Genomic DNA, 27983 nt, shown 5'->3' on the forward strand with positions numbered 1-27983 from the left:
CTGTCAGTTCTGATGAGAACAATCCTATCACTGAATTGTTCACAGCAACTCACTCTCTGCCCTCCTTTCTATTCATAACGAATCCTGCTCCCGTTACGCCATTTTTGCTGCTGTTGATATTACCCTATACTCATCTGACCAGAAATCCCTGTCTTCTTTCCATTTCAATTCACTGACCCCCAGTATATCTACACTCCTGGAAATGGAAAAAAGAACACATTGACACCGGTGTGTCAGACCCACCATACTTGCTCCGGACACTGCGAGAGGGCTGTACAAGCAATGATCACACGCACGGCACAGCGGACACACCAGGAACCGCGGTGTTGGCCGTCGAATGGCGCTAGCTGCGCAGCATTTGTGCACCGCCGCCGTCAGTGTCAGCCAGTTTGCCGTGGCATACGGAGCTCCATCGCAGTCTTTAACACTGGTAGCATGCCGCGACAGCGTGGACGTGAACCGTATGTGCAGTTGACGGACTTTGAGCGAGGGCGTATAGTGGGCATGCGGGAGGCCGGGTGGACGTACCGCCGAATTGCTCAACACGTGGGGCGTGAGGTCTCCACAGTACATCGATGTTGTCGCCAGTGGTCGGCGGAAGGTGCACGTGCCCGTCGACCTGGGACCGGACCGCAGCGACGCACGGATGCACGCCAAGACCGTAGGATCCTACGCAGTGCCGTAGGGGACCGCACCGCCACTTCCCAGCAAATTAGGGACACTGTTGCTCCTGGGGTATCGGCGAGGACCATTCGCAACCGTCTCCATGAAGCTGGGCTACGGTCCCGCACACCGTTAGGCCGTCTTCCGCTCACGCCCCAACATCGTGCAGCCCGCCTCCAGTGGTGTCGCGACAGGCGTGAATGGAGGGACGAATGGAGACGTGTCGTCTTCAGCGATGAGAGTCGCTTCTGCCTTGGTGCCAATGATGGTCGTATGCGTGTTTGGCGCCGTGCAGGTGAGCGCCACAATCAGGACTGCATACGACCGAGGCACACAGGGCCAACACCCGGCATCATGGTGTGGGGAGCGATCTCCTACACTGGCCGTACACCACTGGTGATCGTCGAGGGGACACTGAATAGTGCACGGTACATCCAAACCGTCATCGAACCCATCGTTCTACCATTCCTAGACCGGCAAGGGAACTTGCTGTTCCAACAGGACAATGCACGTCCGCATGTATCCCGTGCCACCCAACGTGCTCTAGAAGGTGTAAGTCAACTACCCTGGCCAGCAAGATCTCCGGATCTGTCCCCCATTGAGCATGTTTGGGACTGGATGAAGCGTCGTCTCACGCGGTCTGCACGTCCAGCACGAACGCTGGTCCAACTGAGGCGCCAGGTGGAAATGGCATGGCAAGCCGTTCCACAGGACTACATCCAGCATCTCTACGATCGTCTCCATGGGAGAATAGCAGCCTGCATTGCTGCGAAAGGTGGATATATACTGTACTAGTGCCGACATGTTGCCTGTGTCTATGTGCCTGTGGTTCTGTCAGTGTGATCGTGTGATGTATCTGACCCCAGGAATGTGTCAATAAAGTTTCCCCTTCCTGGGACAATGAATTCACGGTGTTCTTACTTCAATTTCCAGGAGTGTATATTGAGCTTTTGCATTTTCCTTTTCAAATTTTCTGTGTTTCGTACCACGTTTAAAATTCTGACATTCCTCGTCCCGACTCCTAGAACGTTATCCTTCTGGTGGTTATTACATCTTTTTCTCGTGGTCACCTCCCCATTGGCAGTCCCCTCTCGGAGATTTGAATGGAGGAAAGATCCAGAATCTTTTGTCACTGATCATGAAAATTCTTTTGCAATAACAGGCCACATTTCCTGTGGATAGACATTGTGTCTTTAATGCAGTTGTTCCATTTCGAAGGTCATTGCTGATTCTTTCGCCTTTAGGGGTAGTTTTCCATGCCAAGGGAAAGCCCTAAATTTCTGTCCGCTCTTCCGCCCTCTTTCGCAAGACCTTTGGCAGAACGGCTGTGACTTCTTATCACAGAAGTCCTCGGCCACCATTGTGGAAGATATTTATTCAAAATTTAAGCGGTGGCAGGAGTCGAAACCGACACCGTGAGCGTTTTGATTACTAATCAAAGACGCTGAAAAATTCAAAATGTTAGCTAAATGTCATAGCCAGCATCATATGCACCAGCGCAAAATCATAGGGACCCATACTTTTCACTGCAAACGTTTTCCAGTTTCTCAGTGTCTTACTTAAATGAAAATATCACAATAACTATGATCATTAACGAAATGATGAGCACGACATCATGAAGGTAACATGTGAAGCTGTAAGTTAAACCGTTTTTTTTTTTAAGTTACTGAATAGTTTCTGTAAAATCGTTTGAGAAAGATTGCACGGGGTGCGCCTCGATTCTGTCAGCACGTAGCATCGCTAACCGGGCGAAAGCGGACAAACAACGTCGGCCTCCCTATGGCGAACAAACAAGTGAACTTTCACAGCGGTTTGGACGAAAACTTGTCACTGCGCATCAGCCACTGTATCCTGTGTGGACACTACTCATTTCATTCCCGTAATGAACACGATCATTTTCAAGCACCACCATTATAGCACGGCAGCATCATCTTTGATTACACTTTACCTACAGTCTTTTATTCGAAAATGTCTAGACTGCATTTGGTTGATTTGACTGTTAAGGGGCGGGATTAGCCGAGCGGTCTTGGGCGCTGCAGTCATTGACTGTGCGGCTGGTCCCGGCGGTGGTTGGAGTCCTCCCTCGGGCATGGGTGTGTGTGTTTGTCCTTAGGATGATTTAGGTTAAGTAGTGTGTAAGCTTAGGGACTGATGACCTTAGCAGTTAAGTCCCATAAGATTTCACACACATTTGAAAATTTTTTTGACTGTTAATAAGTTTCTTCTCTAAGGAGCGACCATCAGAACTAAAAATCCAGAAAAGGCAGAAATGGCTCACTGCTATTATTACATCTGAAGTTATAAAAATGTTAAGAAGAGCACGTCAAAAGTAACAAGTCCAGTCGTTTTGTGTTGAATAACAAACTCGCATTTTTTTTCTTTTCAGAATTTCTGTTTTTGATGATGATACATTAGAGTCGAAACCGATTAACTGTCAAATTAACCAAACGCGATCAAAATATTTGTAATTTTTTTCTGGCTGATTAAATCTGTGTATCGGACCGAGACTCGAACCTGGGAGCTTTCCCTTTGGGGGGGGGGGGGGGCAAATGCTCTGCCGTCTAAGCTATCCGAGCACAACTCACTACCCGCCCTCAGAGCCCTGCTTCAGGCAGTGGCGCATCTCCTAGCTTCAAAGCACCACGCAGATCTCCTGCATACCTTCAGGGACTAGGACTCATGGAAGAAAGGACATAGTCAGAGAGTAGGGGATTGTTTCCAACACGAGTGTTCACTTTCCAGTGGAGTGGGGCGCTGATTGAAATACCGTAACATATATAAACTGTGTGCCAGACCGGGACTCGAACTTTACGTGGGTCTTCAATCGCCCTTGAATGGCTCAGTCGGTAGGAAGGCAGAGAGAGGTTCTCAGTTCGACTGCCCGTCTGGTATACGATTTCAGTGTAGCAGGCAGGTCCAAATAAAAGCACTCTGTTCTGCAGAGTCAAAATTCATTCTAGGACACATATGTGAATAGATGAATGTATACGAAGAAGGAGATGTACGACATGAACGAAAGATGGTAGCCGTGCTTCTACATCTGAAAGATGACGTCTGTTCAGATTTCACGCCAGTCGCATAGAAGTGGCGCTAGTAGAACCAAAGAGGGAGCGAATCAGGTTTTCTTCAGATACACGCTGTAACGGTCGTGATCATTAGTTACCATTGAGACCGAAAGTGGTGACCTGATGTTAGACAGCACTGACGCCATTGTCAGCATAATACCGAATTTGAACGAGGTCGGGTAATAGGGCTACGAGAAGCTGGATGTTCCTTCTGCGACACTGCAGAAAGACTTGGCAGGAATGTAGCCACTGTACACGACTGCTGGCAGCGGCAGTCACGAGAATGTAAGGTGGCAAGAAAACGAGGCTCCGGACGTCCACGTGGCACTACCGAGAAGGAAGACTATCGTGTTGGTTGTATGACTCTGGCGCATCGCACTGCATCTGCAGCAGCAATTTTAGCAGCAGTTGGCAACACAGTGACAAAACGAACTGCTACAAATCATTTTTAAATGAACACACCGCCATTCGACTGCATTATCGTTTATGTACGAGGGCTGTCCAGAAAGTAAGTTACGATTGATCGCGAAATGATAATCACAGTGAAAATCAGAAATGTTTCATTTGTAACAGTTAGCTACACCTTTCAGCTACTTCTGTACGTAGTCGCCGTTCTGACTCAGACATTCGTCGTAGCGTTGTACCAACTTTCCAATACCCTCATCATAGAAGGCAGCCGCCAGTGCTTTCCGCCAATTCTCTACGCTGGCCTAAAGCTCGTTGTCTGTGCCAAAATGTTGTCTTCATAGCCAGCGGTTCGTTTGAGCAGAGATGAAACTCAGTGGGAGACAATTACGGGCTGTATTGTGGGTAACCAAACATTTCCAATAGAAACGATGCAGGAGCATCTTCATTGCCGCTGCAGAATGAGGCTGAGAATTGTCTTGAAGAAGAAACCGCACGACAGTTATGTAATGTTGGTTGCATAGCTTCAGGGGAAAATTCTCACCAGGCCCTCGTACTTGGCGGGAGACACTATTTTCCATAACATCTTTACGCGCTCACTAAGAGCTCAGGAATGAAAAGAGCGACATAATTCTACCTAGAGTCATACTAGAGACACTGCCCAGCACATCTTTGCAAAGATTTATCGGATTTTCATAGTCGTTTCCATTTCGCGACCGATCGTAACTTACTTTCTGGACAGCTCTCGTAATTATGATCAAGGTTTCGGCCTTTTATGCCATTTTGGTGATTGAGTTTATGTTATTAACATATTTAGTGATCTTTTTACAAGATGATGACATTTCATCTGGCATTTAGTGAGGAGCGAATATTTTTCTTAATTTACGGCCAGGTTTGTGCTTGATGTCCTACAGTATACGTTAATGACATAAACTCAGTCACTTGAAAATTGCATAAACGGCCGAAACCTGGGTAATTTCGAAGAATGTTTGCCTATCGAAGCCGCGGGCTCCAAACGATAGATATCAAACTCGCGATTCTAAATCGATCACGCCACTGTGAAGGCGCGCATTATGAGCGTGTTTATAGTGGTCACTGCAGCAACGGCAAAAGAAGAGCGTTACTAAAATAGTTGTAATTACAAAGGAAACGACTTACCTCACTCGACGTCGACGTTGTCGTCATGACGAAGTCCGTTTGATGTGTATGCTACGGAAAGAATGCCATTTTTGCCGTAATCTGGGTGGACTCTGCAAGTGCCACTCAAAAATATGGGTAGAGTGTCACATTTCCGACAAAAACTCAAACAATTTTCCACATTGCATAAACATGGAATTAGATTCTTCCGCGTGAGGCAATCGCCCGAAGAACCGGCTACAATACCGGATATCCCACTCACTACCGTCATAAATCGTTTGGGTTTTCGTAGCATCTCGCTTTCATAACGCGCGCTACCATGGTTGCGTGATCGATTTAGAATCGTGCGTTCGATATCTATCGTTTGGAGCCCGCGGCTTCGATAGGCAAACATTCTTGGATATAACCGAAACCTGGGTCGTAATTACACTCCTGGAAATTGAAATAAGAACACCGTGAATTCATTGTCCCAGGAAGGGGAAACTTTATTGACACATTCCTGGGGTCAGATACATCACATGATCACACTGACAGAACCACAGGCACATAGACACAGGCAACAGAGCATGCACAATGTCGGCACTAGTACAGTGTATATCCACCTTTCGCAGCAATGCAGGCTGCTATTCTCCCATGGAGACGATCGTAGAGATGCTGGATGTAGTCCTGTGGAACGGCTTGCCATGCCATTTCCACCTGGCGCCTCAGTTGGACCAGCGTTCGTGCTGGACGTGCAGACCGCGTGAGACGACGCTTCATCCAGTCCCAAACATGTTCAATGGGGGACAGATCCGGAGATCTTGCTGGCCAGGGTAGTTGACTTACACCTTCTAGAGCACGTTGGGTGGCACGGGATACATGCGGACGTGCATTGTCCTGTTGGAACAGCAAGTTCCCTTGCCGGTCTAGGAATGGTAGAACGATGGGTTCGATGACGGTTTGGATGTACCGTGCACTATTCAGTGTCCCCTCGACGATCACCAGTGGTGTACGGCCAGTGTAGGAGATCGCTCCCCACACCATGATGCCGGGTGTTGGCCCTGTGTGCCTCGGTCGTATGCAGTCCTGATTGTGGCGCTCACCTGCACGGCGCCAAACACGCATACGACCATCATTGGCACCAAGGCAGAAGCGACTCTCATCGCTGAAGACGACACGTCTCCATTCGTCCTTCCAAATGGCTCTGAGCACTATGGGACTCAACTGCTGAGGTCATTAGTCCCCTAGAACTTAGAACTAGTTAAACCTAACTAACCTAAGGACATCACAAACATCCATGCCCGAGGCAGGATTCGAACCTGCGACCGTAGCGGTCTTGCGGTTCCAGACTGCAGCGCCTTTAACCGCACGGCCACTTCGGCCGGCCCGTCCTTCCATTCACGCCTGTCGCGACACCACTGGAGGCGGGCTGCACGATGTTGGGGCGTGAGCGGAAGACGGCCTAACGGTGTGCGGGACCGTAGCCCAGCTTCATGGAGACGGTTGCGAATGGTCCTCGCCGATACCCCAGGAGCAACAGTGTCCCTAATTTGCTGGGAAGTGGCGGTGCGGTCCCCTACGGCACTGCGTAGGATCCTACGGTCTTGGCGTGCATCCGTGCGTCGCTGCGGTCCGGTCCCAGGTCGACGGGCACGTGCACCTTCCGCCGACCACTGGCGACAACATCGATGTACTGTGGAGACCTCACGCCCCACGTGTTGAGCAATTCGGCGGTACGTCCACCCGGCCTCCCGCATGCCCACTATACGCCCTCGCTCAAAGTCCGTCAACTGCACATACGGTTCACGTCCACGCTGTCGCGGCATGCTACCAGTGTTAAAGACTGCGATGGAGCTCCGTATGCCACGGCAAACTGGCTGACACTGACGGCGGCGGTGCACAAATGCTGCGCAGCTAGCGCCATTCGACGGCCAACACCGCGGTTCCTGGTGTGTCCGCTGTGCCGCGCGTGTGATCATTGCTTGTACAGCCCTCTCGCAGTGTCCGGAGCAAGTATGGTGGGTCTGACACACCGGTGTCAATGTGTTCTTTTTTCCATTTCCAGGAGTGTACATAAACAACAATACGGTTAAATGGCGATAAGTTCATTTAACAATTATTGTATGAGAGTTGCTCAGCGACATCAAAAGCTATTTGTTACAAATCAGTGACAGCCCCAAACCAGACGCTCTGTACCATGCTGTCCAGTGACCCCAAACCACTGCCATTTGCGACTTCAGTGGTATTGGAGGGTAGGTTGGAAGTCTGTGTATTTTCGGATAAAAGTTGGTTCTCCCTCGGTGGCAGTGAAGGCCGTGTTGGCTAGAAAGAGGCCAGTTGGTGGACTACAACCAACCTGTCTGTGTGCCAGGTACACTGGATCTACCCGGATTCAGGGTCTGGAGTGTTATTTCATATGACGGCAGAAGCATTCTCGTCTTTATCCTACGCACCCTGACTGCAAATTTCTACGTCAGTTTGGAGGTTCGACCTGCTGTGCTGCCATTCATGAACTGAATTTCAGGAAGTGTTTTCCAACAGGATAACGCTCGCCCACATACCGCTGTTGTAACCCAACATACTCTACAGAGTGTCGACATGTCCCCTTAGCCTGTTGGAACATCAGATCAACCTCCAATCGAGCACATACAGTACTTAATCGGACGACAACTCCACTAGCGTGATATGAGCATTAACAGTCCCAATACTGGCAGACGAAGTGCAACAGGGATGGAACTCCGGCCCACAAACTGACATCCTGAATCTGTACCACACGAAGCATGACCGTTTGCATGTTTCCGTTCAAATTCAGTTTGTTGCACCCGTTATTAATGTACCACTAATTTACATTTTCAATTGTTTATCTCATGCTGTGAACTTGCAATGTTAATCACTTACATGTCTTACCTATACAGAGGCATTCCCAATTTTCATTACTCTACATTAATTATTTTTTGGTGCTGCAATTTCTTTCAGTCAATGCATTTCTTGTAGATCGCATCCTTCCGTCTGAAAATGACAAATTTAGCGGGGTATCTTAAGTTATCTAAATTCGCGTACTTTGAGAAACAGAATTTTTTTTATCTGTTTTATGTGATTAAAAGTTTTATTAAACAGCTAAACTTTTGCATGAAGGGTGGTTGCTTGGTTGGTCTGAGGGGAGGACCAAACAGTGAGGTAATCGTTCCCACATGAAGAGTGGTTTTAGTCTCTGTGACCCTGCCAGCTCTGGTGGGGAATCGAAATTTAAGAAAAGACGAAAGTTTATATTAACTGTCGTTGTTATGGGTGTGCTTTCGTATTATGATTCTGCATAATTTATTAGGTACACCAGTAGCATTTATTTGCGATTCAAGACAATTCGTCTCAACCGTCACTAGACCGTCCCTTTCATTTCTGTTGCACTGCAGGTGATGACCGCGGAAGCCACCACCGTGCTGCCTGCGTGGCTGGACAAGCAGTTCGCGGAGACCTCGCTGAAGGAGAGCGACGCGTCCAGAGACTTGAAGGTCGCCTCGGTGGCTGTGCAGAGGGCGACGGCTGCGGGCGACAACTACCTCAGCGACGTCTACCGCATGACCGTCGAGCTGAAGCGCAACACCAGTCCCTATGGCAGCTCTCTGTCGCTGATCATCAAGTGCCTCCCGACGCGAGAGGCGATGCAGAAGATGGCGCAGGAGATGCAAGCCTTCGAGAAAGAGACTCGCATGTTCTGCGAGACCATTCCCGCGATGTCACAAATCCTGGAGAAGGCGGCACCCGGTAAATACACGCAGCTGTCTGCCAAGTGTTTCGCCTCTGGGAGGCAGCCGGTCAGCTATCTGGTTCTCGAGGACTTGAAGGCCAGAGGGTTCGCGCTGGCGAAGAGGTGCAGCGGACTCGATTTGGCGCACTCCAAACTCGTGGTCAGGAAACTGGCAGAGTTCCACGCGGCCTCCGTCAAGCTGTTCGAGCAGGACCCATCGGCTCTGCACAACTACCTGGTCTTCAACGCGTTCCACGGGCCTACGGCGCAGCATGTGGAGACCTTCTTGAAACAGGGCTGCAGATTACTTGCGGATCAGTTGGACACGTTACACGGATCGTACTCAGAGTATGCGCCGAGAATACGAACTCTCGCAGAAAGCATATTTCCACGGCTGGCAGACCTGACGAAACGGAAGGGTAAGTTTCGTGTGCTAATCCACGCAGATACCTGGGTCAACAACATAATGTTCAAATACGCTGCAGGAGTCGTCCAAGACGTGGTCCTACTCGATTTCCAGTTGTCTTCGTACGGTTCACCTTCGATTGACTTGCAATATTTTACTCACACAAGCCTTACGGAAGAAGTGTACGCCAATCATTTAACAGATCTTCTGAAGGAGTACCACAGCCATTTAATCGAGGTGATGGACGATATTGGTATCAGTACGGACAAACAGATGTCCTTTGAGGAGCTACTGGAGGATTTCGAGGCGCAGGCACTGTTCGCCGTTTTTTCGGCATTAGCAGTGCTGCCAATCGTGCGCACTCAAGACGAAACTAGATTCGATGTGGAAGCGTCTCTGAACGAAAGTGACAGTGCTGCCAATAGAAATACCTTCGCGAGCGCTCAGTATACGCAAGCTATAAAACAAATGTTGCCAGAATTTGAAAAGAGAGGCCTACTGTAGTCGCCTTGTTGCGTGTCAGAAGCAACTCACTCAGGATGGACGAATTTTCTCCATCTTGATTTGCTCTCCCAATTTCTCCACTGCCTTCACTATGCTCATTTCCTTATGAAAGAGGAGAAACGTAAGTTAGCCAACTTAATACGAAAGACGCTCTAGAATGTGCGTGATCGTAGCACTGTACACCCAAGGCGTATTATGAGTGCACTACAGCCTAATCCGCTTCAGACAGCTTGTTGGAATCTACCTGTGTACCTCACATCACGACTACAAATTGGGCCTAAATGTAAGGCTCGCCCACTCCCCACTCTACGCTGCATACCGAGGTCAACGTCAGCATGGTGCTTCGACATGAGGCACAAACTTTTACACTCTGAACCCCTGTCGATTTCGGATGGACTGTGTAGTTGCTTAAGACTAATATGTGGTTACTTGATAGACTCTATGTGTATAGTGTTGCCGAAGTATGTACTTTCTTGTGTTCGACAACTGGACCATCCATGTTCTTGACCGAGTGTCCATGTTTTCTATTTATATCAAATATATTTCTCGGAATCAGAAACCTTGTCTCCTTAACCTCTTAGTTGTAAGCTATAACCAGAAAAATTTGAATGATCAGATAGAGAACTGTTCCATCTGCGGGAGACATCTTCTGAGGTCGTCTGACTACTGCCACTGAGGCTCCAGGTACTCTCGCGTTTATAGAGCGCACAGAGGCCACCACTATTCGTCACGTGATGCCGACGGTATGCCTATCTTTGGAAGGAGTCATCCTTCTCGATTAAGAGTAATCGATTGTCATTTTGCTGGCACAACGTCGACATCCACATTTTGTCCAACTTAAAAACTTCCTCTTTTCTATTAAAATTATTATGATGTTTGTGAATCTCTATTGTTTCTCTATACATGCGCGCATGATAACGGGATGTTCGTGCTAGAACGCTTGTCTCATTAAATTTAATTTCGTGGTTTCCATTTCGAAAAACACGCTCAGCTACGCCCGATTTTTCGATGTGTCCTAAGCGACAGTTTCTGTTATGTTCGGCTAAGCAGGTGTTTACACTTCTTTTCGTTGTTCCAATATATACTTGTCCACAACTGCATGGATTTTTGTATACCCCAGGTGCTGCTAGGGGGTGTCGAGCATCGTTTGCAGTTCTTAAATATTCCTTAATCTTCTTTGTAGGTCTGAAGATTGTTTCGATCCCATAAATGGCCAGAACTTTCCCGATACGGTCCTTGACTTTATTAATGAACGGTAGGAAAACTTTTCCAATAGGTGACCGTTGTTGCTCTTGACTTCTGGCTTCTTTTCTTCTTTGATGGCGGGCTCGATCAATTTCCTTGCTGGTATATTCGTTTTTCATGAAGGCTGACCGTAAATGATTTAATTCATCTTGCAAGTAAGCCGGCTCGCAGATTTTGTTGGCTCTGTCCACCAAGGTTTTCATGACACCTCTTCTTTGCCTAGGATGATGGTTTGATTCCTTGTGGAGGTATCGATCCGTGTGAGTGTTCTTTCTATATACCTTGTGGCCCAGCGTCCCATCCACCCGTTTAATTACCGACACACCCAGGAAACTGAGTCGACCGTTGCTCTTTTTCTCCATCGTAAACTGTATCTTCGGGTTAATACTGTTCAGATGCAGCAAGAAGACATCCATCTCTTCTTCACCATGAGTCCACACTACAAATGTGTCATCAACATAGCGGTACCACTTAGCTGGCTTTTTACTATGCGCTCTATAAATGCGAGAATACCTGGAGCCTCAGTGGCAGGAGCCGGACGACTTCAGAAGATGTCTCCCGCAGATGGAGACGAAACGTTAGGTGGAAATTTTATACATCGACCAAGGCCTCTAAGCCCGGAAGTTTCAACTGAAGACAACACCGACCGTGAAAGCCTACATTGTACGAGTTAGAGAACTGTTTAATCATCTTCTTTAAAAAAAGACTGCTCTGTAACTTTGTTCTTGTGTTTCGCCAGTCCTCTACTTGACCTTCCAGCTACCCATGCAATTCTTAAAAAAATAAAGAACATACTTACTACCTAATTAAATAATATGGCAACGGTATGCTACCGATGGCACCTGCGTAGTTTGTAAGAAAACAAGATACACGAGTGGAGTGTAATAAGAATATCTAACTACTGCCATCTGGCTTGCCGTGAATGATGCATGTACATCTCAGTACTGGCGTGCAACTTAGATTCTAAGCGCAGTATGGGTAATAAAGTCCCTGAGTAAGCTGGTTACTCGCAGCGTAGATACCACTCTATTTTTCCAGAACAAGTTGGAGAAAAACACCAATTTTTTGCTTTCTACAAAGAAAATGGGGAAGCAGCACCTTGTATTTCATTATACCTACCTCCATCATCTCACTATTGCCTTTTGCGTAGTCTACACTAAAAAGAGAACTCAAATTTCGTGGACTGGTCCTTATGTGTAACTCCAGGCAGTGCAATCAGCAACATGGTAGCCGTTAGGAACAAAGAGTCTCGCAGCTGGCACATCTCGAATATCTCATTCAGTAGGAAGTATCAGTAATTTGTGCCTCGTATTCCGCTCATTGATACCGTTCGAAAAGATACCATTAATTGTAAGGAAGGTGTTGACATTGTTGCGGTCTTCAGACCGAAGACTGGTTTGAAGCAGCTCTTCACGTCAGTCTGCAGCCTGTGGAACTCCTGCATATCTGCATAACTACAGCAGTATACATGCATTTCAACATGCTCACTGTATTCAAGGCACTCTCTTCCCTTCCCCCCACCCCCCACTACTTCACGCCCCCATTATCAAATTCTTGATGATTTTGGATGTGTCCCGAAATACGGTCGCCCCTTCGCTCTTTTTCCCTGTTTCGGTTCTGTACCTCTTCACTACTTGTATTTTCCGGCCATCTAATATTCAGTATTCCTCTTTAGAACTATATTTCCCTTTTGTTAATCTTCGTATTGTATTTCTTCCATGTTTCGCCGTGAGTACAAATCTTCATTTCACACAAATACTTTCACAAAAGACTTCGTCATACTTGATTCATTATTCGCTGTTAGCATTTTCCTCTCTTTCACCATATCTATCCTGCCTGTGGCCAGTCTCTGTTTTATACCTTCTCTACTGCTGAAATTACAAGTTATTTCGCTGTCCAGACAACAGACCTCGGTTATTGCTTTTAGCGTTTCTTTTTTAATCTTGTTCCCTCGGTATCACCTGACTTAATTCGACAACATTCCATTATCCTTGTGTTACTTTGATTCGTCCTAATCTTACAGCATGTTTCCAAGTCATTATACATACCGTTCAGCTGATCTTTCAAGTCGTTTGCCGTCTCTGACAGAATTAAAAAGTCGCTGACAAACCTTATAGCCTTCATTTCTTCTCCCCAGACTGTGCAGTTCCGTTTCCAAATTACCGAGCGAGGTGGCGCAGTGGTTAGCACACTGGACTCGAATTAGGGTTCAATCCCGTTTCCGGCCATCCTGATTTAGGTTTTCCGTGATTTCCCTAAATCGTTTCAAGCAAATGCCGGCATGGTTCCTTTGAAAGGGCACGGCCGATTTCATTCCCCATCCTTCCCTCACCCGAGCTTGCGCTCCGTCTTTAATGACCTCGTTGTCGACGGGACGTTAAACACTAATCTCCTCCTCCGTTTCCATATTCCTTCTTAGTTTCCTTTACTGCTTGTCCATTGTACATTGAATAAGATCAGGGATAGGCTACAGCCCTGTTTCATCCCTTTTTTCAAGTAGCGTCTTCGTTTTATGATCCTCGACTATTAAAAATGCAGATTGGGTTCTACATAAATTGCAGACAATCCTTGGTTCCGTACATGGTAACTACTGACAAACTCAGGATTCGGAAGAAGTGACCTCAATGGATAGCGGAGATGGAAAAGTATAGTCGGGAGTTATCGAAATTAATAAGAAGGTTAGGGCACTATCGTATGCTAAGAGGATTGTTCATTGAGACTTGGCCTGCAGTTATAATGAATTGTTTAAATGACTCAATGCTGCCTTCAACTTAATATTTTTCTTTATTTGCTGTACTATTGCTAATTTCATTCATAGACAGGTAGAAAGTATATTTAAAAGAAGTTCACCGATGGCATATTATACCACACAAGTGTCTGCGCCTGTGTACATTTAAATAGCGTCCACCGTCATTGCGCTTCTGAATGCACGTGTCGTAGTTGTCAGTTATCTACTGTCCAGCATAACAGTGGGTGGGAACCATCATGTACATGCTAGCGTAAATCAATAAAACTGACAACTAAGTCGTATAACTATCATTGCACATGGTAAAAAAACGTGCCCTGTAGTACATTTACTAGTTTGGAGGCAATAATGCAAGTGTTAATGTGCTAAAACAGCTAGAATATTTGGAAATAACAGTGCCCAACATTTAATGTGTAATATTTAACACATTAGCAGATTGTAACGAATATCAAATGTGAATGTCAGAAGCAAACTGACAGCCAACTCACATAAGAGATAAGCATGACTACTATTAAGCTCAGGCAAAGGCTGGAGACACAATAAAAGAACAAAATATTAAGTAACAGCAATTATCATGAAGTTATATAACCAGTATTACAAATGTAATTAACATGCAGCTTCTTTTCCGATCCAAATAAGACCACAGTATTCATAGGAATTAAGTAGACAATGCAACAAAAGAGAGTTTGGGGAGTGGGGAGTTATTAACGATGAAGCATTAAGGTTATAATTAACCATGTAACATTGTCTATGGAAGTATTATCATCATAGAGAAAAGTCACATAGGATTGCGAGACCCAGGTACAACATACATGTAATGTGTCTAAGCCTGCGTAATTCATGTTATTACACGATCAATTAGACCAAACGGTGGACATCACATAATGCAATACTAGAAAACAAGGCCATATACGGTAGATGTGTGAATGAAGGCTTAAAAAGTAGGTGATCGCTTGTAACAAACTGAACATGTCAATGTAGTTTTTAAGCAGTTTTTTTAAACTTATTGGTTCATTAAAGATTTTTTTCTAGGTCTTTAAAGATATTGGAAAACATTTTCATTTCTTCATATAAAGTCATGCTTACTGCTTCATTGGCAATATGTAGCATCTCCGTTTTTGCATTCATATTATTAAGTGAATGCTTGTGAGTTTTTACACGGGTATCTGAAGCTGATGAGTTGCTTTGGTAAAGGTCTTCCTTGAACCTGGTCTTTAGCATCCTCCCTGTCTGCCCAATATAAAAGTCGTTATAGTGTAGATATAAGGTTTTATTACTCCTGACTGATCATGTATGTTTTTTTTAATACTGTCTTGCAGTTTTAAACCTAAATTATTGTCAGTCTGGAAAGAGGTGGAGACATTACTATTTTTGAATAACTGACTAATTTCCTCTGAAACTCTTTCAAGATGTCGGCGAACAGGATATTTAGTTTTCAATCTGTCATCCATATCCATCAATGTAATTTCATGTGTTGCGGCATTTCATTTTATTTTAATTTTCTTCAGATATACTCTATCAAATAAAATTGATTCATAACCATTCTGCCAAGTAATGTGAGATGATGTTTTTAGTTTATCATTAGTATTGTCACCTGAGTGAAAGAAACCGCATTTTTACAGGACATGGTGATCAGATATTTCATGTATAATAACATCAATAGTTGTGGGTTCTTGGAATATACTGAACTGACGATTTCTATCACCCTCTATTTTTTGTTCATAAATCTAGGCAATTAATCCCTCCATTCTTTTGAATTTTTAATGTAAATTTGATAGCTGGATGTAAGCTTGAATGTAAGACTGATCTAACTTATGTAGATTGTTTGTAAGCCATTTCAAAACAATAAGTGTCGTTAACACATCTTTTGTAGAGTATTATTTTCTTTTCTTAGTGTTTTATTTTATTTTCTAACTTAGTTGTTAGATTTTATTTTTTATGTTTTCTGCGAGTATATCAGCAGGGGGTACCAGCTGAACTGTAACAGAAGAGCAGATCTTGTAGTTCTTATCAAGATCTCCATCAAAACTGAAATAATTCTCAGACAAATCTATAAAAAGTAATTCTATTTCTATGGTACATGCACACATACATACATGTCCGCCTGCTTAGGTGGTTGGTAAAGTGCTCGCCTCCCATGCAAGCGGGCCCAGGTTCGATTCCCGGCCAGGTTGGAGATTTTCTCCGCTCGGGGACTGGGTGTTGTATTGTCCTCATCATCATTTCATCCTCATCACCGCCGCGCACGTCGCCCGATGTGGCGTCGAATGAAATAAGACTTGCACTTGGCGGCCTCGTTTCTGTGAATAGGGGCCTCCCAGCCAACGATGCAATACGCTCACTTCATTTTTTTACATACATACATACATACGTGTTCCATAAATCATGAATACGACGTTTCCCTAATGATGTGGAACGTGTCACTTTAACATACGTTTTCTTTACACAAAAGATTAATTAATTTTTTATAGTTAATACTGCATATCTAAAAATTCACCTATTGAGCAGAAGGGGTTGTCATTCAGAAATTCTTTTAATTTCCTTTCAAATGTTGGTGGGCTATCTGTCAGACTTTTAATGCTATTTGGCAAAATACCAAAGTTTTTCGTGGCAGCATAATTCACCCCTTTCTGTGCCAAAGTGAGATTTAATCCAGAATAGTGAAGATCATCCTTTCTTCCAGCGTTGTAGCTACGCACTTTCCTGATATTTTTGAATAGGGATGGATCATTAGTAACAAAATTCATAAGCGAATATATGTATTATGAAGTTACTGTGAATATCCTGAGTTCCTTAAAAAATGTCTACAAGGTGATCTTGGGTGGGCTCCCTCTACAATTCTGATTACCTGCTTTTGTGCAATGAATACATTCTCTCTTAATGACGAATTGCCCCAGGAATATTCATCCTTTTATGCTGTAATACATTTTTCATTATGTGATCAAAGAATCACTGGCCACACCACTTACTGTGCACAGATACCTGTCAGGATCTGTGAATTTCCAACAGTTCAGAAGAGGCAGCAGTTATATGTATTGTTATACTGATATAATATGCTAGGACAGTGGAATAGCATATGCTTTTGTAAGTATTAATTTATACCATCCATATATAATTGGTTGGACTGTATGCATTCATGGTTGTTTCATGCTGTGTTGATGTATACACATACCATGATGATGGTGTGAAATAGAAACCAGTAGCAATAATAAAAGACAACTAAAAAGCTGTGTGTCATCCTTTTTTTTTAGAAAAGATGTGTATCAATGGTTCTGGTTGGTAGATAAATAACTAATTTTCTTCAATTTCTTTCAGAGACTCAAATAAAATTGTGTTTCGCTACATGATAAAACAAAGCTCCCATATCTCATCATCAGCATCATTGATATATGAGAAGACAATGTAAGCTCCTTGTCAGAGTATTTTAATGCCACTTCATTAAACATCTCCTTTTACTTTGCTTTACTTTCAATGCCTAGAACTAAGCACACTTACTTATATTTTGCTGTGTTAAATTGCTGAACTCAAAATACTTCATTTTAGACATTTCCAAAGGATTCATACGAACAAGATGAGTTTCAGTATCCTAGATTGTAATAAATGTGAAAAACTGATACTTGGTACACTCACAGATCAGAGAACTAAAAGTTACTTACAATGTAACAGAGCAGTGCTATATATTTGTGATGTGAAATGGAGGAGTCTGAATAGTCAGCATTTGTAGGCACAGCTGATGAGTAATATTGAATCATTGTCATAAATTAATCACTTCATCTATTACTGTATTTACTAAACCTTTTACTTTGAAGTCTAAAAAGTTGTGTTGCACATGGTGCGATTGGTGATATGACGTTGTGAAAGTTGTGAGACTTAAAAATTTCCCAACGAATTGAGTGTTAAAGTATCGTAACTAGAAGTTACCGATATCAGACAGAAAACCCCAAATTTCAGGGTTCAAACAAGTTTAATTATTTTAAACAATTTACAAGAAACATTGTTATAAAACTTAAGCTATTAGAGAATGAAACAGACAATTTAGATAACTAAAAATGAAATTTACTAACACAAAATGAACTACCCTATGAAATGAAAACAAAAGAAGAGCAACTTACGAATAGTAGCAGTTGTACTGGTAGTTGTATTCATCTGCACATCTATTCATCTATTGCAGGTCTAGAATGACAAGAATAGGACAGATAGTTGACCATAACCTTAATGTAGAAACCATGTGGACATTTGCTGAAATAATTTAGGGAAATAATGGAAAACCTAAATCAGAATGGCTGGGTGAAATATGGAGTCACCACTCGCCCGAATACTCTGTTTAATACAGTGCAACCTCATTCAGTTTACCTTTAGTGTACAATACTATTTTACAGATCACTTTTAGTTTGGTAAGCTAGACGGGAAACGGATGACGAATGGCGAGTGTCAGGTTGTGACATAGTAAATAAAGTTTTAAAACATTGTTTGGGATATGTTAGCAAGTTCAGTGATTATAAATTACTTTTGTTGTGTAATGGTATTTAGACTTTAATTATAATACAGGGTGATTCAAAAAGAATGCCACAACTTTAAAAATGTGTATTTAATGAAAGAAACATAATATAACCTTCTGTTATACATCATTACAAAGAGTATTTAAAAAGGTTTTTTTTCACTCAAAAACAAGTTCAGAGATGTTCAATATGGCCCCCTCCAGACACACGAGCAATATCAACCCGATACTCCAACTCGTTCCACACTCTCTGTAGCATATCAGGCGTAACAGTTTGGATAGCTGCTGTTATTTCTCGTTTCAAATCATCAATGGTGGCTGGGAGACGTGGCCGAAACACCATATCCTTAACATATCCCCATAAGAAAAAATCGCAGGGGGTAAGATCAGGGCTTCTTGAAGGCCAGTGATGAAGTGCTCTGTCACGGGCTGCCTGGCGGCCGATCCATCGCCTCGGGTAGTTGACGTTCAGGTAGACGATAAGGTTTCATAACTAACCTTTTTCGTAGGACTCTCCATACAGTTGATTGTGGAATTTGCAGCTCTCTGCTAGCTCTGCGAGTCGATTTTCCTGGGCTGCAAACAAATGCTTGCTGGATGCGTGCTACATTTTCATCACTCGTTCTCGGCCTTTGCACAAACACCCATTCTCTGTAAACTGTTTATACCAACGTTTAATACACCACCTATCACGAGGTTTAACACCATACTTCGTTCGAAATGCACGCTGAACAACTGTCGTCGATTCACTTCTGCCGTACTCAATAACACAAAAAGGTTCTGTTGAGCGGTCGCCATCTTAGCATCAACTGACGCTGACGCCTAGTCAACAGCGCCTCAAGCGAACAAATGTACAACTAAATGAAACTTTATAGCTCCCTTAATTCGCCGACAGATAGTGCTTAGCTCTGCCTTTTGTCGTTGCAGAGTTTTAAATTCCTAAAGTTGTGGTATTCTTTTTGAATCACCCTGTACCATTCATAAACTGAGGGTTGCCCAGTGATAATGGAGATGTGTAATGACTAGAACAGGAGAACTCCGCATGACTGGATGAGGGAACAGCTTGGAGAGGAAGAAGTCAGCGGGTGAGTAAAGAAAATTAAATGGAGATGAGAATGACATATAGCCAGGATATTGGAAACTAGATGTAAAAAGCAAATACTTTACTGGAAGACAAGGCACTTGAAAAGATGTGACGACCGACTGGAAGGTGAGTAGATGCAATTGGGAAAAATCTGCATTTGCAGCTACATCCATACACTGCAAACCCCACTGGAGTACATGGCAGAGGATCATTTCCATTGTGGCGGTTATTAGGGCATCTTCCCGTTCCATCCAAACATGGAACGCCTTTATAATAATCACTTTTACACCTCTGCGCGTGCTGGAATCAGCCAAATCTTGTCCCTGCGCTCCCTATTGAAGCGATACGTAGGGGCTGTAGGATATTCGTAGATTCCTCACTTCGACGTGGACCTTGGAACTCTGTAGGTAGGCTTAGAGCGCCTTCCAACTCAGTCTTTTTACCTATTCCGCGACGGTCCACCATGGGCCAAACAAACTTATGACCACTCGTGCTGTCCTTCCTTGTATACCAATAGGTGGCCGAGCGGTTCTAGGCGCTTGAGTCTGGAACCGCGGGACCGCTACGGTCGCAGGTGCGAATCCTGCCTCGGGCATGGATGTGTGTGGGTCCTTAGGTTGGTTAGGTTTAAGTAGTTCTAAGTTCTAGGGGACTGATGACCTCAGATGTTAAGTCCCATAGTGCTCAGAGCCAACCAGCCAGACCCATCAGGTACGAGTCCCACACACTGGAGCCTTATTGTAGCATAGGTCTTGTTGTATCCACGGACCCAACCAACCAACCAACCAACTCGCGCACGCGCGCCCTGAGCGTGACATCGCTGGCCACAGTTCCTGTCGCGGCCGTAGGCGTCTCAGGGCGTTACCGCCGACGGAAGAGGTCGCGCCATGGCTGAGCTCGGGTCCGCAGCGCCCTCTGCCTTTTGCGTATAAGGAGGAGCGCTGGCCCCGAGACGGACAGTCTATTGTCGATTGTCTATTGCTAGCCTTTCGTGGAGTTTATAGCGGAGCCATTGCAGTGTGGTATTTGCTATTGTATTCGACAAGGCTCAGTACACGGATTACTCTTGGACTTGTATTGCTGGTGCACGTTTCGTCAGAAATAAAGATAAGTTATCTCTTCATTCTAGCTGGCGCAATTCTTGTTATTAATTATTTTTCGGCCAACAGACATAGATAGCTACATCCTGGTCACTACCCACGCTTTATACAATTTGTGGTGGCTGCCCCAAAAGTACCGCTGAGGACCTTGGGTTTGGGAGCCGTCACAAAAGGTCTCACGAATGTTTTGTGAGCAAATCTTTGCAAACTGATAGCATTTTCCTAGCATAGTCAGAGGACCGAATGCTGTCAGCTGCTTTACCTGCGACTGAACCAGTGTGATCGTTCCAGTTCATACCTCTACAAACTGTTACATTCAGGAACTTGTATGAGTTGACTGATTCCAACTGACCTAGTGATATTGCAATCATAGGATACTACGGAATTTCGTTTCGCGAACTGCGCATTTTTACGTTTACGAACACTTAAAGCAAGTTGCCAGTTTTCGCACCGGTTCGAAATCTTTTCAAGATTTGGCTGAGTATTTCTGCTGCTATTTTCAAACAGTAGTGTATTGTAGACGAATGTATCATCTGCAAAAACTCATAATTATCTGCAAGCTCTGTAGTGACAACAAGGTCTCTACGTAATCTTCAGGCGAAGCGAGCAGTCAGCACCTGTTATGGATGGCTTTCATCGCTGGAACCACCGTATCTCGGTGATAACGATTCTTTTCCACGACAGTTTAACCTGAACGTAAAAAGCGCTCAAAATAACCCGTTTCTGAAATAAAGTATTTTCGGTTTTTTGTTCCTATTATTTCTTGTAATAAATGTAGAAATCGAATAAACATTGAAAAATTTTGACTTTCTTAGTTTCAAGATACATAGAATCAAAATATTAAATTAGACAGACACATTAAAGAAAACTGAGTCCGTCCAACGCCCGCTGCTTTCCTCGAAAGGTGATAAATGGTTGAACAACAAAAAATCACAATTATTCTCCTACTCATACTTATTTTTTTAAACTCTGTTTAAAAATCGTGTTCTAATCGGGGTCCATTATACAATGAAGCGTCAAAGAAACTCGTATAGACATGCATATTCAAATACAGAGATATGTAAACAGGCAGAATACGGCGCTGCGGTCGGCAACGCCTATCTAAGACGAGTGTCTCGCGCAGTTGTTACTGCTGCTACAATGGCAGGTACTCAAGATTTGAGTGAGTATGAACGTGGTGTTATAGTCGCACCACGAGCAATGGGACATAGCATCTCCCAGGTAGAGATAAAGTGGGAATTTTCCTTGCGACTACCTCACGAGTGTACCGTGTATATCAAGAATCTGGTAAAACATCAAATCTCCGACGTTGCTACGGCCCGAAAAAGATCCTGTAAGAACGGGACCGACGACGTCTGAAGGGAATCGTTCAGCGTGACAAAGTTCATCCCTTCCGCAAATTGCTGTAGCTTTCAATGCTGGGCCATCACCCAACAAGCACCAGTGTGAGAACCATTCAGCGAATCATCATCGATATGGGCTTTCGGAGCAGAGGTCCACTCTTGTGCTTTTGATGACTGCAGGACACAAAGTTTTACGCCTCGCCTGGGCTCTTCATCACCGACATTCGACAGTTGATGACTAGAAACATGTTGCCTGGTCAGGCGAGTCTCGTTTCAAATTGTATCGAGCGGATGGACGTGTACGGGTATTGAGACAACCTCATGAATCCATGGACCCTGCTTGTCAGTAGGGAACTGTTGAAGCTGGTGGAGGCTCTGTAATGGTGTAGGGCATGTGCAGTTGGATTGATATGGAACCCCTGATAATAGATACGCCTCTGACAGGTGACACGTACATAAGCATCCCGTCTGATCATCTGTATCCGCCGATCAGAGTGGCCGAGCGGTTCTAGGCGCTACAGTCTGGAACCGCGCGACCGCTACGGTCGCAGGTTCGAATCCTGCCTCGGGCATGTATGTGAGTGATGTCCTTAGGTTAGTTAGGTTTAAGTAGTTCCAAGTTCTAGGGGGCTGATGACCACAGCGGTTAAGTCCCATAGTGCTCAGAGCCATTTCTGAACCATCTGCATCCATTCATGTCCATTGTGCATTCCGACGGACTCGGGCGATTCCAGTAATAGGATGCGACACCCTACACGTCCAGAATTGCTCCAGGAATACTCTTATGAGTTTAAACACCTCCGCTGGCCACCAAACTCCCCTGACATGAGCACTACTGAGCATATCTGGGATGCTTTGCAACGTGCTGTTCGGAAGAGATCTCCACCCCCTCATACCCTTACGGATTTATGGACAGTCCTGAAGGTTTCATGGTGTCAGCTCCCTCCAGCACTACTTCATACATTAGTCGGGCCCATGTCACGTCGTATTGCGGCACTTCTGCGCGCTCGCGGGGGCCCTACACGATATTAGGTAGGTGTTTCAGTTTTGTTGGCTCTTCAGTGTACTAACTGGCCATTACCAATAGTCAGTACTAAAGGATGAAAACTGAGGTTGAAGAAATCTGTTTTTCGTGCTAATTTGTTCGTTTTTAAGGACCTCAAGAAGATAACGGAGTATTGTGTAGACGCAAGCGTGTAGACCTGATGGGGGAAACTCTTGCACAATGCATGCAGACGCGAACTGTTAAGCCACAACACACGACAACAGGGACATTATAAGAGTCGGCGATGATGTATCAATTCCTATGCCATGTATTTGTTGCTCGTTTCTGTAGGTATTATTACTAAAATAGCACTGCTCCCATTTCCCATTTTCTGTGGTAATGCAATATTTCAAACCAAAGCGAATTTAACGAATAAAAATTAGTCCTTTTTTTAAAGACAGGTTTATTTAAAAATGAAATCTTATGGTTGATTGGTATTTCGTTTGTTTTTACTCGGTTATCGTAAAAAAAAAAAAAACTTTCGTAACCGAGACAAAACATACTGAAAAAACCCTGTTGTTCAGAACTAAAGTTCCAGTGCTAGTTTTAACCCGTCCATTTCGCCCATCTGCAGTACGGTTAACACTGAAAATTGAGATACCTGTGCGTCCTATGGCAGGGACACCAGTGCTGGACTCGGCTGGTTGAGGAATTCTTTGGAAAAAGGGAAACACCAAGGAACCAGCACAGAAGTTCAGTGGCTACGTACTTTCTGTCTTTGAACATAAGTACACAGTAAGTACATAGATGGTGCAGAAGGACTGCTCACGAATTGAATGAAGTCCTATGAGAATTTTTGTGACTCGTCGACAGGTGTACAAGAAACTTCAGATGTTTCCCAAGAAAGTGTGTTGACACCCTCGCTGTTTATGTTGTACGTCAGTGACCTGCTGTCATCTGCGACTACAGCCGCCAGTGTTAAAGAACCGAGAGGCAAAATCTGAAGGGCGAATTGATACGGATGAAGAAAAATCAGGGCGGAACAGTGGCGTATGTATTTCTTAGTTACATACGTAGCACGTAATTATACACTTTTTTTCCAAGCACAGTAGTTGACGCAAGTTGCGGCGTGCTTGGAACAATAGTTCATAGTTTCCAACCACTATTTCTTAGAGAACTTGAGTTTGCGTAATGGTCTCCTAAAAGTCAGTATTTTTCTGCCGGTGCAGTTCAGAGCTCAAACGGATCTTTTTTTCTTTTCATTTTGCAAACAGTGCCTGCATGTGTTGCGTTAGGAGAGATATATGAAGCAACTTTACGGACGCTGGCCTTCACTAAATGCAGCCTTTGTTCAGTGATGATATCCACGAAACGGTACCATCTCACTTCCTACTGTTTTCTCGTAACCTCGTTAGTGGACGGCGATTCGCTGACAGTAATGTGTTTTCTCGCCCCAAGTTGAGATAATCTAAGCGTCTTCATCGGATTGATGGTGTTGTCCACTTCCTTTGACAGCGTTCCTTTAAGTTAGTGTATTCAGTACAGCGACACGCGCCAGACACAGGATAGTTTGTGTAAGTCAAGTTATCGTAGTGCGAAGATATTCCTCGTCGTAGCATAAAGGGTATCTGCAAAATATGTAAGTTTAAGTATCAGGGCAATCACAACACTTCTTTATCTAGTTTTAATTATCCATGGTACTGGAAACTTCGGTGAAACGAGAGGACCAATGTTAGAATGCGATTGTTTCTAGTGAAATTCTGTCACGCTTTTGTCCTTCATCTAGTCTACATTTCGACCATGCAGTATCTTTTAGTATTTCTAACACTCACCTGTTTTCTGTTGGCCGAAAAGTTCCCTTTTTGCGCCTACCATACTTAGGGTGATGACCTTCGGAGTAAAGACGTAGACTGTAATGTAGAAATGTGAAGCTGAACAGCTGTAGCTTTGTCATTATGCCACTACAATGACGGCGTGGAATCCAGCAGTGTTTGACATATGTACAGCACAGACGTTTTGAACCAGACGTTCTCTTAGTATGGTGTTTGGCTAGACTAACTAAAAGACTTGCACCTGCAAATGTTGGGTTGCGTAGCAGTTATTAATATTTGCTTTGACTGTGTATAGAACTATCAGTTAACGAAAATCGGGTGGTAATGTGAGTTTCGTCACACAGTAAAAACAGGTTCGAATATTTAGAATTAATTTTATCGATTCTGAACGCTCAGTACAGCGCCAGAGGTTAAAGAGCGAATGGTTTAAGTAGAGACTACAACTTGTGGCCTCTAATGTATATTAGGCATTCCTTTCTCCCATTTGTCAACTTTCGAGCACCTGAAAATGTCCAGATTTCTAAACAAGTTGGTAGCGGAAACCGACAGTAACACAACGACTATTAGTTTCTGATCTCTACAGTTCATTGCGATAGTCGTCGGCGATTTTTCCACGAAGATGAACCACGTCACTTATTTCTTTGTACATAGTTTACCGACACTTTATGTTTAGTTGATGTTCGTCTTATACCTTCTGAACTCCAAATAGCGTATTTCAGTCAACGTTGTCAAATTCTTTCTCTACTGAAATCGAAAATTATTTTCTGTTGGTTAAACTGCAGTACATGTTGCTGTTTAATATGAGTTCGTAGACGTTTGTTCAACAGACCAATCTGTTTGTAGAAACTTGTAGCAGGAATCAAGCAGAAATTTAAAAAAAGAGGAACTTGTCCTTGTTGCTTCTTAGCTCTTCAAATGGGAGCTCAGAAGTAGTGAACGAGTCTCTTTTTTCATTAAGCCAGTGAACCCCCTCTGACACAATTCGTCGACAAAGAGTGCAACAAAGTTAGCGATTGTGATTCATTTTCAATGAACAGTCGCCGACGACTATCGCAACAAACAAATAGTTGGGTATTATTCAGTGCAGTGCTGTTTTTGAAGTACAGCATATTATTCTTGACAAATTATGGCATTATGGCACATTTACCATACCTGATGTAATAGTCAGACTTAGCCCAGTAAACACCGCAGAAAACTCGCGTCTAACGGTAACTAGCCATGGGCAGGAATTTAGAATTTACCTAGCTTTGTCTATTCAGTTGAGCACATTTCCTTCAGCTAAAAACTGTTTCCATTAACATAATGACTATTAGCACTTCAGCGTGCTTGTTTTGATTGGTAGTCGTTTTGTGACTATAGCTCCACAAGGAGCGTTTCCAACCTGTGGCTGTCTAGAGAATTTTGTTCTGCCCTTATCATCAGACTGCCGTTGCCCGGCCTATATACATAAGAATACATTGAACGGTACTTAGAAAGTAGTAAACAGCAACATTTTACTTTCTCCTTTGCATATTGTTCTCTTGCTAACTCCCAAATATTATCGAAAACTATTTTATCGTGCAGTAGATCTGACTTTTTCGCTGAAGAAACTATTTTTATTAAAAATTATTTATCTATTTATGGTCGTATTTATGTACAGTGTAGGCTTTGTCTTTGTTCAGGTATTGTGAAACCTAAATAGCAATATACCTTCAGATATTTGGTCTCTCTTGTGGATCAACAATATAGCGGCTGTCACGAAAATGGCACTTCCATGTCATCCCACCGTTTTACAGAACTGCCAGCTAATGATAATTTCAAGTGTTGGTAAAAATTCTAAAAAAAAGTACAAAAATCTATTTTTAGTGCAGAATGTGATGGAGTAGTTTCCAAAAGAAAATTCTTGCCAGCTACTACGAAAGAAATAAAAACTGACGTTACAAGAAATATTGAAGAAAACATTTTTTTGCTTCAGCCTCTTGGTAAGACAGAAACGCTGATATATTTGAATTGAGCAGAATACATGAACATTCTGAAAGTTTATAGATGCGCGTGATATAAAATAAAATTATTCGGAGATAAAAAATAAAATACCGTAAATGGTGTGAAACTGTTCCGTATGTGGAATGAAAAGTGTCGTTGTCGATGAATTTGCGTTCTGTTGCACCTTGTAGAAACTTCCAGCGATAAAGTTGTTAAGAAAACTATGAATTTAGTTTTAGTAACTCTGAGACATCATTGTTGTATCGTATCACGTGTGAACTCATTTTATTTGTGAGAGAATCTGTGCGTGGCAGCGCGCGAGAATTGTGTGCCGCCGCCAGTATTTTTATTCCGTCTCGCCTTAGTGCAACCGTGAATGTTCCATACCTCTAGAAAATTTTTTATTTACAGTTCTTGCTGACCCACCGTCACTTCACCCATCACCCAAATCGCCGATATATACGCTACACAATAGCGGATGTAGGTACTTTCAGGCCACTACTTCCGTTGAAGACGAGCAAAATATATTTTGCGTTGATTTTATGAAATCCTACTTTTAAGGAAATGTGCTACACGACTGTTGTCCTCAGCCAACAATAAGTGCATTGTACACAAAACTTCGTTCTTTCTGCTACAATGTTCCTGCATTCCACTACAAATTTTCGACCACCTTTACACTCTCTGAATCAATAACCAGGAGAGAGGAAAAGGCAAATAACGGACGTCTCTGGGCCACAAGAATTAATTTTTTCACTGAGATCATCCCACACTTCTCTAGCCGGCGGATACTGTCATCTGTGTTAGTATCTAAGAATAATTCTACGAACTGTCAAAATCGTCACATTCCATAGATTTCCGCTTCCGTTTATATCTCTTACTTGAGGAACCCCAACAGCCCACATCTAGACACCCTGTCGAGTTTGCTGCACTGTTAGTTCGGAATCCAGTCGATTTAGAAATAATACGAGCTTTTGTTGTCATTTTATTAACTTGGGCAAAATTTATGTTATTCCTGGTCTCTTTGCTGTTAGCCAGATCAGTAAAAAACTTCAGTAGATTCGATACAGTTTTAGATTGTTTTAGAATGTCTCTTCCCCATTTACGCACACCGATTGAGGTAACGCTACACGTAGCATTTCGCACACTATCAAACGCACGCCAGTGCAACGTTAAACGAAGACTGAAACCACACGTGCCGTTGACCTACTGCAACAACAAAGCTACGAAGGAGCTACGAAGGAGCGAAGGAATCACAGCTCTCAACGCCTGTGGGCTACAAGCAGC

At 43.7% G+C, this 27983-nt stretch overlaps 2 protein-coding genes across 3 annotated transcripts in view; both read left to right on the top strand.

The window, feature by feature from the left end:
• The first annotated feature begins 8662 nt into the window (after positions 1 to 8662).
• LOC126195753 (uncharacterized) lies at positions 8663 to 9904 on the top strand. The gene has a single exon (XM_049934381.1). It carries the CDS (start codon positions 8663 to 8665, stop codon positions 9902 to 9904), a length of 1242 nt encoding a protein of 413 aa, XP_049790338.1.
• Positions 9905 to 24421: 14517 nt separating this feature from the next.
• The window catches only part of LOC126195206 (uncharacterized), a 125275-nt gene continuing 121713 nt past the window's right edge, over positions 24422 to 27983 (top strand). Inside the window, exon 1 of one of the 2 annotated variants that reach the window (XM_049933721.1) lies at positions 24422 to 24479. The gene's annotated coding sequence lies outside the window, so the exon portion shown is untranslated. Of the gene's footprint in view, positions 24480 to 24501; positions 24545 to 27983 lie in introns of those variants that run through there. The other variant, XM_049933722.1, reaches the window with a different exon arrangement.

The sequence above is a fragment of the Schistocerca nitens genome, chromosome 7 (assembly GCF_023898315.1).
Source record: "Schistocerca nitens isolate TAMUIC-IGC-003100 chromosome 7, iqSchNite1.1, whole genome shotgun sequence".
NCBI lineage: Eukaryota > Metazoa > Arthropoda > Insecta > Orthoptera > Acrididae > Schistocerca > Schistocerca nitens.

Bases quoted from the DNA above. Each gene is read 5' to 3' on its own strand.
- LOC126195753 (XM_049934381.1), top strand. From the start codon at position 8,663: ATGACCGCGGAAGCCACCACCGTGCTGCCTGCGTGGCTGGACAAGCAG.